The 10,680-nt window shown below is 48.9% G+C and overlaps 1 protein-coding gene across 2 annotated transcripts in view; it reads left to right on the top strand.

Moving 5' to 3' along the window:
• Positions 1 to 917: 917 nt before the first annotated feature.
• The window catches only part of SLC9A7 (solute carrier family 9 member A7), a 133,204-nt gene continuing 123,441 nt past the window's right edge, over positions 918 to 10,680 (top strand). For both annotated transcript variants that reach the window (XM_047076123.1, XM_047076122.1), the window contains exon 1: positions 918 to 1,301. In XM_047076123.1, coding sequence (XP_046932079.1) covers positions 971 to 1,301 — 331 coding nt within the window. In that variant the 5' untranslated portion in view covers positions 918 to 970. The remainder of the gene's footprint in view (positions 1,302 to 10,680) is intronic.

The raw sequence follows: 10,680 nt of genomic DNA, 5'->3' as shown, positions 1-10,680 counted from the left end.
AGTCTACTTTATTTTTTTCCTCAGAGCCGTCCTGAGAATCATCCAGAAACTCCCGGGGCTACCAGAAGGTCAACATAAAAGGGCCACCAGGGTAATCCCCACCCCTGGCAAGTGTTTGGTTCCTTCCGGTTCAACCTTGTTCCCCAAAGAGGGTTACTTACACAGTCCACGATAAGAAGTCAGTCTATTCCCCCAAGTGGTTAAGGAGATATTTTAATGCTTGCACCCCATTCCAACCCCTTATCAGGCCTCACTTTGGGACAGACTTAGAGCAGAGGTTTGAATGAAGCCTGGCAGAGTCTGCTAAGCCCCCAAAACTGGAAGGCACGGGGGGGGGGGGGAATCGTGGAAAGAGAGGCGCAGGGGGGTAACCCTGCTTCGCGAAACCTCGCGTCCCCCAGAGCCCCCTCGTTCCTTGGCTCAGGGCAGCCACACACCGGCCTGAGATCGAACACTTGGCGGTGGACCCAGAGACAGGACTCCACACCGCACGGCCGGCCCGCGCGAATCCAAGCTGATGCTCCTGCCAGGCACCGGCGACCTCTGGCGTCGCGTTTAGGAAGCGCGGCGGCGTCAGCCCAGGAACGGCCCCGCGACCCCGGACGGCCTGGCCAGGTACGCCAGGACCGGGTGAGGCGCGCAGGGAGGCACGGGGCCCGCGACCCGGCCCCCGAGTCGGACGGCCCCGGCCCCGTAGGCCTCGGCGGCCAGGAGGGCGCTCGGCGCGGTGCGGCGCGGCTGGGGGCCGAACAGGTGCGCGGGCGGGGGGCGGTGCTTGGGGATCCTGCGCACTGCGCGCGCCCCTCCCCCACGCGGTTCCCGGCGCAGCCCCGGCCCGGCGCGCGCGGGGGGGAGGAGCTGCGGCGGCCGCGGCCACGGCCACTCGGGCAGGTCGGCGGCGCCGCGGGAACCCGCCGACGGCGCGGACTGCTGGTCCCCGCGCGCAGGAGGCGCGGGCGGCCCTGGGGCCATGGAGCCTGGTGACGCGGCGCGCCTCGGCCGGGGCCGGGCGGCCCGGGCGCTGCCACCGCGGCTGCTGCTGCTGCCGCTGCTGCTGCCGCTGCTGCTGGGTCGGGGGCTGCGCGCCGCGGCCTCGGCCTCCTCCTCTGGGGCGGCGGCCGAGGACAGCAGCGCCATGGAGGAGCTCGCCACTGAGAAGGAGGCGGAGGAGAGCCACCGGCAAGACAGCGTGAGCCTGCTCACCTTCATCCTGCTGCTCACGCTCACCATCCTCACCATCTGGCTCTTCAAACACCGCCGGGTGCGCTTCCTGCACGAGACCGGGCTGGCCATGATCTACGGTGAGCACCCCCTACCGCGCCCACCACCCCGACACCCCTCCGGCGGCCGGGCCGCTGCGCTGCCCCCACCCCGCCCCGCTCTGCGCTGCGCTCCCCCCTTCCCTTGCCAACGTGTTTCTTTTCCGTTTCCCGCTGCGACGGGGTTGGTTCCCAAGGTCAACTGTCTGCATTTTTTCTGGCTTTCTATTCCCGTTAAAAAGAATTCCACCCCATTTCGCTGTGTCTTCACCGGGGAACCAGGATAATGAAAGGCACAGAGGTGGCCTGGTTCTGCCCACCGGGTTCTGTTTTGCGCTGCCCCCCCCCTCCCCGCATCGCGCTTCCGCACTCGCCTCCCCCCACCTCCCGCCCCAGTTCAGCTCAACAGGGTACGTGTGCCGCGGCGGCAGAGGGTGGGCGACTTCCTTGGGGACCGCGTCACCCCAGGAGGCAGGCCACAGTGAGGGTGGGGGCGAGGACTGAGGGTTTCTGGGGTTGGGTCTTGGCGTCCGGGGCCTGATGGATGCACACATCCATGGTCACCCCGGGTGGGCGCCCACTTCTGAAATCCGCGTTCCTGGGTCTCTTGGTAAAGTCAGAGTGTGAAGCGCTGTGAAAAATGAGCGCGGTCCAGGATCCAGTGTGGTGCACTGCCACGGTCGGGCCTAGTCGGGGATGTGGGCACGCCTCCCACCCGTCTGTCCAGGTGGGACGTTCTACCCAGTTACTTGGCTTCTCCAAGCAAAGAGGAGATTTGTGTTCTTCAGATTTTAACGCGGACGTGACTTTGAAGACACGTTTATAAGTGCATGAAGAGGAAAAGTAGTGGTTTTAATCCTGGAGCCAGCCGTCTTTTGTTGTGAAGGGTGGGCTGATGCCATCATCTTTTTGTGGATTTAATGGCACCCAGTGTGTTACCCGCGGAGCGGTCAGCACCAATCTGCTGTTGTCACACGGATGTCAGTTAGCTGTAATCTGAATCATCCCTCTCTCCCCGCCCCCACCCCCCATTCTGACTCCAGACTGGAACCCAGTATTCTCTTTTTGAATTGAATTCAGTGGCGTTAAGGCCCAGGTTGGCATCCTCATGTGAAATAGATGAGCCCGCTTCATGACTATTCCCAATAGGGAGCATCCTACTTCATTGCTTTTACTGGAGGGATCTCTCCACTCAATTTCCATTCAGGGTTCCCTGATAAAGAATGGAAAGCTGATGCCTTAATCTTTAATGTGAAAATTACCCTTGGCCCTGGGCCTCGCTTCTCAGGGTTCTTGATGGGTCGTTGACAGCCCAGGCTGGTGGCTTCCAAGGTTATGGAGTGCTGTCGGGAGGCCCTCTAGTTTTAAAGAGGTGGAGGCCTAAACAGATCTTTAACTGAAACAGGACCAGGTCTAAAAGCGAGTTTGGCTTTTGCAAATTACAGATGTGAACTCAGACTTTGGCCTCGATACCTGGCCATTCTTGAGCTCTGGGGTTTGTGTCCGTGGGTGACAAGTGACGGAGGCCAGAGCTGGAGGTGTACTGAGCAGGTAGCAGAGTGGGGAGTTGAAGCGTGTTGTCATTTCGGGTGGTTGACTCTGAGACGTAATGCAAATGAAGATCACCCTTATATGTCTATAGATAACCATGAAAATCTTTTTATTTTATGGCCTCTAGATCCAATTCATTAAATCACAGCGTGGAATACTTTTAGAAGGTAGATTTGACAGGCTTACGAATACATGTTCAAGTGCATGGAAAATAAATGAGGATTTAAAAATATTTTTTTTCCTGAGGACTACTCCATGTTCTTAGCGCAGTCACCGTTATCTTGAGGCTTCCGAACAATAGTGGAATTTTCCTTTGCTGATGTGTACGGTTTCAACTCCTTTCAATTTTTTAGTCGCTGGGGCCGTGCTGCAATGTACTGTTTCATTTTGTGAAACTGAAATCTGGTTTAATTGATGTTTGCTCAGAAAAGGCAACATCGTCTCCTAACATTCTGTGTAATTTTGCTCTGCCTTTGGGTTTTAGTGTTACTTCGAAATATACGAAGATATTTTGTCTGCCAATATGTGATACATATTGCTATTTTGATGTGGATATCTTGCCTGTAACCGTGAGAAAACATTTCTCTGTCTCATGGATATTTAGTCTTCTGTTTTAGCGCCCTCCTGCCCCATCTGAATTCTAATGTCATTTGATTAGCTAATTGTTCATTCTTTCCTGAAGGCTATTGGGATAGGGATTCTGATTTTTAAAAATTCAGCATGAAAATCTTTGAGCGCTGAAGTCAATACAGTACAGATTTTCAGGACTTCTCTTTGTTAATAATAGTAAGAAAACAGATTTCATTTCTTGATATCAGTAGAGGAAGTGAGTAATTGTCCTGTTGCCTCTGAGTAATAAAGGACAAAAAGACGTAAGGAAACATTTGTTCAGTATCTGCTTTTTTAATTTTTTAAATGGGGGCAGTTTTTTTTTAATGTTGGTAAAGTTTTATGAGAGAAAGAGTTCAACTGCAAGTTTCAGAACTGTTCGAAATAAAAAAAAAAAAACGTTAAATTCTGCCCCTTTAAAAAATATTTAAGTGGCACTTTAATCTGAAAGGGAAGGCTTTAATGTTTATAAAAAGTTATGGTAAATATATATTTATATATAGTCATATATTAAGATAAATTGTGGTTATATATATTTGTTGGTATAAAATATCTCTGGAAGGACAGGCAATAGACTAGTAACATTGTTTTTTTGTGTGTGGGGGAGGAGCTAGGTGGCTGTGACATGAGGTGGGAGGGAAATACACTGTATACTCTTTTGTGCTTTTCGATTTTTGAATTATGGGAGCCGAATTACCTATTAGCGTGTCCTTGCCTCCGTTCTGTGGCATTCGTGATGGCATTTTTTTTTTATTTATTTATTTTTGGGACAGAGAGAGACAGAGCATGAACAGGGGAGGGGCAGAGAGAGAGGGAGACACAGAATCGGAAACAGGCTCCAGGCTCTGAGCCATCAGCCCAGAGCCTGACGCGGGGCTCGAACTCACGGACCGCAAGATCGTGACCTGGCTGAAGTCGGACGCTTAACCGACTGCGCCACCCAGGCGCCCCCGTGATGGCATTTTTAAGATGCTTCTCAAATAATCCAGTGTGATGCCCACTTCTCCCTACTTAAATTACATTATGTTACCGATTTTCTGTGACCTTTCAATTGTGGATTGTACCCCTGGAACTTCTGGAGCCCCGTGCCTGGAATGGAGACAAAATGGGGCATGGGGAAAGAGATTTTCCTTCCTTTCCCTCTCTCCTTTTTATTTCATTATCCCCCCAAAATAGTTGATGCTATATTAGGAGTGGTGTGCACAACAAATAGATCCCATAATAAGGGCTTGCTCAGATGCAAGGGATCTAAGGACAATAAGAGACACACAGTGAATGCTCGACATCTAAATTGCAAGGGGCGGTTACAAGCACCCCTCCCTGACAACAGACCCGGGTAGCCATAAGGGAGGGTGACCACAGACCAGACTCTCCAGGGAAGTTGAAAGCAGCCCCCACCCCAGGCCCTGATGGGAGCTGCAGGGCAGTGGACCAGGAGCTTACCTGGCACCAGTCTGACCTGTTTTGTCAGGGCAGGGAGCTCCCAGCTGTCTGCCTCTGTACGTGACTAAGTGCCATCTGAAAGTTATCAGGCCCAGCAAGTCTGTGCAGCAGAAATAGCAAGTGTTTGAGGCAGGGAAAGGTGGTATAAACAGACTGTGTCAGTTAACTGTGGTTCTCTCTCATGCGTACGCTAGTTCCACTTCCCCCGTAATGTTTTTGTGGCAACTGATACAGGTCCAAAATATCTCACTTGGCCGTGGCAGCCTGCCACCTGCTTCTCGCTTCCTCCACGCCTATCAACTTTCCAAGTACGCGTTGGTCAGCCCCTCCAGGTTCTGTGGACCGTGGGCTCATTGTTGCTTTGTTGGAGCCGAATTGCTAAGCGCAGCGTGAGAGTGGGTTCATGGGCGAAATCTGCAAGGGGAAATATGACTCTGCACAGTAGCATAAAATTAACGTTTGAGCCTTGCGAGCACACATCTTGGAACCACGCTGTTCTTGGTTAATCGGGAGCCCTCATTTATGTGTGTGTGTGTGTGTGTGTGTGTGTGTGTGTGTGTGTGTGTGTTTGAGTCCCTCACTTTGGCCCCAGTTTGGGGCAGCTCCACATGGTCTCACTTGGGTACCAGATACCTTGGGTTCAAGTGCTGGCTGTGTTACTTATAAAGCTGTGTAACATTAGGTCTTGGTTTCCTCTTTTCAAAAATGGAGACAGTATCCCACACTTCACAGGATTATTATATTATTGAGATATCATAAAGGTCAAGTGCAGTGTCTGATACTTAAACACTTGGTAGATATGAATTCTCATTCTCACTGTAGACTTCGTGATTCTTTGGCCAGCTTTGCTACTTGAGGTTAATTCAGGTAGAGGCCTGCTGTAAATTATTTAAAGTTTATTTATTTATTTTGAGAGAGAGAGAGAGTAAGAGAGCGAGCACGTACATGGAAGGGGCAGAGAGACAGGGAGAGAGAGAGAATCCCAAGCAGGCACCCCACTGTCATCGCAGAGCCAACTGTGGGGCTCGAACTCATGCACCGTGAAATCATTACCTGAGTCGCAACCAAGAGTCGTTTGCTTAAGCAACTGAGCCACCCAGGCACCCCTGTAATTTAAAAATGCATTAGGAGGGGCGCCTGGGTGGCTCAGTCGGTTAAGCGACCGACTTCGGCTCGGGTCATGATCTCACGGTCCGTGAGTTCGAGCCCCGCGTCGGGCTCTGTGCTGACAGCTCAGAGCCTGGAGCCTGTTTCGGATTCTGTGTCTCCCTCTCTCTGACCCTCCCCCGTTCATGCTCTGTCTCTCTCTGTCTCAAAAATAAACAAACGTTAAAAAAAATTTTAAAAATGCATTCGGATACAGTTAGTAGGGATGAGGAACATTTGATTTTTTTTGGGGGGGGCCTAATTGTTAATACCTAGAAAATATTTACAGTATGCCTACCCTGTCCACACATACTGCCGTGGAGAAAAAAGAACGGGCAGAACAGTCTGGATAGTATTATCTCATTTATGCTTTAAAAATTATGGAATATGTGTATACAAACATGATGTATACACATTTCTATATGACATATGTGCTTCTTTGGAAGGATACACAAACTTAGCAGTGGTTATCCTTTGGTTGTGGAAACCGTTGTCGGGAGAGAGGGAAGAGAGATTCTACTTTTCCCTTTGTACTCTTCTGAATGGCCTGAATTTTCTACCATACTGGCACACGTTACTTTTGTAATTGAAATGTTGTTTAAACATAAAGCAAACAGAGGCACCTCAGTGGCTCAGTCAGTTAAGCTTCCAACTTCGACTCAGGTGGTGATATCACAGTTTGTGAGTTCGAGCCTGCATCGGGCTCTGTGCTGATGCCTCGGAGCCTGGAGCCTGCTTCAGATTCTGTGTCTCCCTCTCTCTCTGCCCCTCCCCTGCTCACACTCTGTCTCTCTCTGTCTTTCAATAATAAGTAAACGTTTAAAAAAATTAAAAAAGAGTGCCTGGGTGGCTCAGTTGGTTAAGTGTCTGACTCCAGCTCAGGTCATGATCTCACAGTTTGTGAGTTCGAGCCCCACATCTGCCTCTGGGCTGACAGTTCAGAGCCTGGAGCCTGCTTCGCATTCTGTGTCTCCCTCTCTCTCTGCCCCTCCCCTGCTCATGCTCTGTCTCTCCGTGTCTCTCAAAAATGAATAAACGTTAAAAAAGTAAAAATAAAGGCAAACAGCGTTTATGTAGCAAAAGATACATTAGAACTAAGAGAACATAGTTATGTGGTTGGGTAGCATTTTCCTTGGCTATCAGGATGTTCTTTTTGAAATCTCTGGGCACAGGGAAATCTTTTAGTTATTTCAAAGTAATACACGGAAGCAAAACGTGTCTTAAAATTAGAAAATGACATTTCCTGAAAGTGTTTCTTAGAACTTTCAGAAGTTAACCTCTCTGGAATGATGTCACTAGAAAACCACCGTCTCACAGCCCCCAACGCCTTAGACAAGGAGTTTCAAGGAATTCCAAAGCCCTAGGTGAGAAGTTGTTGGGGAACACGGTACTTACACGATGCCAAGGATAACTCCACAGGTTACTCGCCTATCGCGAAGGAAAGAAGGTATCTTTGTAATGGCGAGGTCTGGCAGCCACTGTCTTATAGCTGAGCCGTCAAATTTATCCTTGCTCCTTGTGAAGCTCTACAGCTTTACCCGTGTCGGATTCATCCTCCAGATGTTCTGTTTGAATCGAATCGAGGTTTTAGGCACATCTTCCAGCTTACAGGAAATACAGGGGAGAGGGAAACAAGTTATCAAATACCTCGTGAAAGCAATTTGACATATCCAAAATGCGGGATAACTTACGAGACAAGTTGTCCTGGTCTCTTCAGCAAGTCTGTGTCAAAGGGAAACAAAAAGGCAGGATTAGTGTCTGTTATAGACTGAATTGTAGTACCCTCCCCCTGCCCCAGCCAAGATTCCTATGTTGAAGTCCTGATCCCTAATGTGATGCTATTTGGAAGTGGGGTTTGGGGAGGTAATTAGGTTTAGATGAGGTCATGAGGGTGGAACCTGTACGATGGGATTAGTGCCCTTATAAGAAGAGGGAGAGACAAGAGCCCCCTATCTCTCCACCATGTGAGGATACAGTGAGAAGGCAGCCATCTACAAGCTAGGAAGAGGGCTCTAGTCAGACGTCGAATCTGCCAGCGCCTTGATCTTGAACTTTCCAGCCTCCAGAACTGTGAGAAATAAATGTTTGTTGTTTAAACCGCCCAGTCAATGGTATTTTGTCCTAGCAGCCTGAGCAGACTAAGACCATGTTCTAAGCTCATAGAGACCAAATATAAGCAGTCAGAGCACAGGAAGCTTGATTGGCTCCTGGTTCATGAAAATAAGCTATAGAATGTTTGGGGGGACAATCAGGGATATTTGAACATGGACTTGGTGTTAGATGACATTAGGGAATTACTGATAACTTTTCTTAGGTGAGATAATGGAGGTTATACAGGAGAACGTACGTACTCATTGGAATTGTAGGCTGAATTATTTAAGGGTGAAAGTATGAGTCCTGACACATGCAGCTTACTTTCAAAAAGTTCAGTCAAAAAAATACACACACCCATATATAGAGGAAACCAATATGGCAGAATGCTAGCACTTGCTATACCTGGGTGGTGGATGAAAGGGTGTGTTTTCTATTCATCTTTCAACTTTTTTTGTGTGTTTCAAAATTTTCATTAAAATAGAGGACTGGGGACGATGTTAACCTCCCTGCTAACCTGTTAGCTGGTAACCTGTTAACTTTCCTCCCTGAAAGGTTGTACAGGTGAGGCGGTATACAACCCGTTACTCTCATTGAACTCTGAAATTGAGGAATGCTGTTTGACGTTAGTTGCTGTGAGATGACGTTAGGCTTTCACCACTTGAGAATCAGTAACTTCTTTTGAATTTTAATTTTTTGGTTTGGTTTAAAAAATTCTTTTTAATGCTTATTTATTTTTGAGAGTGAGAGAGAGAGACAGACAAAGCATGGGGGAGGGGCAGAGAGAGAGGGAGACAGAGAATCCGAAGCAGGCTCCAGGCTCCGAGCTGTCCACCCAGAGCCCGACACGGGGCTTGAACTCACCAACCGCGAGACCATGACTTGAGCTGGCATTGGACGCTTAACCAACTGAGCCACCCGGGCGCCCCTTTTGGTTTCATTTTAAAGCTCACATGCCTTTTGAAAAATTGCCTCTCTTCCACTTGCAAGAGAACAGGTATTAGGAGACTTTTCTCTTTTGGGTAAAGCATGCTACCTGGCTTTTAATCAATGTGGATATTTGTATTAGGGTAATGCTAGCTGTTAGAACAGACCAACCCCACATTTCAGTGGCCTAACATAAGAAGAGTTCAGTGCAAGGGTCTGGCAGGTGGTTCTCGGTGTGGTCGTTCAGGAGCCAGGTGTCCTCCGTTTTCTGGCTTCCTTGAAATCCTCTCTCTCTGGCCAGTGAATGAGGAAAGAAAAAGGGGATCACACGGGAAGACCGCATGCTAAGTGTGGAAGTGGTTCGTGTCACTTTGCCCACTTCTGTTGGACAGAGCTTGGTCATGAGGCCACATCTAACTGGAAGAGAGGCGGGGCAGTGTAGTCTAGCTGGAGGAAGGGGACCAGGGTGGAAAGCAGCCAGCCAACGTCCGATGCAGTATTTGATGAGTACTTTCTCCCACATAATCCAGAAAAGAGAAGTGGGAGAATTTGCATGTGGTTTGGTTGCTGCTGCTGCTGCTAAGCTAAGTTTTTTTAGTATATGTGCTGCCGAAGCGCACAAGCTAAGTTTTTTTAAGTAATCCAGTTTGGAGAGAGTATTCATCTGGAGTTCGTGAAGTTGTCTCAATGCACTTATCAGCATCACCTGGGAGCTCGTTAGAACTAGGAGGTCCGGCCTCAGAGTGGGACCCAGAAATCCGTGTTTCATTACGGTAGCAGGGTTTTGTTTTTGTTGTTTTAAGTTGAAGTTCGAAACTCACTGTTGTTATTTAAGTTTTCACCCTTTAAAGTATATTCACTGTGTTGCTTGTAATTAAATAACTGTAGAAAAATAGCAACTATTTTTTTTTTTTTTTTTTTAGCATCTGCTATGATGGCCGGGCACTGTGTTTAGGACTTTGCATACTTTAAGCCGTTTGGCCGTGTTATGGGTCCCATTTTGCCAGACAAAGAGATCGAAAGTTAGGCCTAGCACCTCATTCGTTTTGGGTCGCCCGTTTGAGATTGGTAAGTGGGGGTACCCTAAAGGATGAGATCAATACGGTTCAGGATGTGTTTGGCCCGGGTACGGCAGAACCTGAATCCGGCCTCGATGCCCCGCTTCCAGGGGGTCTCCCAAGGGAAATCTATGCTCAGAGGATAAAACAAACCATAGCGTCCCTTTATTATTAGCTGGGGCCTTGGCCCCAAACTCCAGTGTACTGGTGCAAGGAGTGAGGCTGACCAATTTGGAAGACTGGCTTTTCCGGTGCTAGATTGGCCTGGGGCCCTTGGATCCTAGTGGGGCCAAAATGCCTGTTCATTTTCATCCCAATGGCCACACTCCAGGTGTTACCCCATTGATATGTGGTATACATTGGTTGGTTGGGCCTCCCCCAATTCATATGTTGAAATCCTAACCCCTAGTGTGATAGTATTAAGAGCTGTGGCCTTTGGGAGCCCTCCTGAATGCGATTAGAAAAGAATGGGATTATAAAAGAGACCTCTGGGAGTTCTCTCTCCCACCATGTATACAGTATACAGTGAGAAGTCAGCAGTCTGCAACCCAGAAGAGACTGTCACCAGAAACCTGACCATTCTACTACCCTGATCT

Source organism: Lynx rufus, unplaced genomic scaffold (genome assembly GCF_022079265.1).
Source record: "Lynx rufus isolate CCGP_SWC_20201006 ecotype Redwood Valley unplaced genomic scaffold, mLynRuf1.p SCAF_14, whole genome shotgun sequence".
Classification (NCBI taxonomy): domain Eukaryota; kingdom Metazoa; phylum Chordata; class Mammalia; order Carnivora; family Felidae; genus Lynx; species Lynx rufus.
This window is presented reverse-complemented; position numbering and strand designations above follow the sequence as displayed.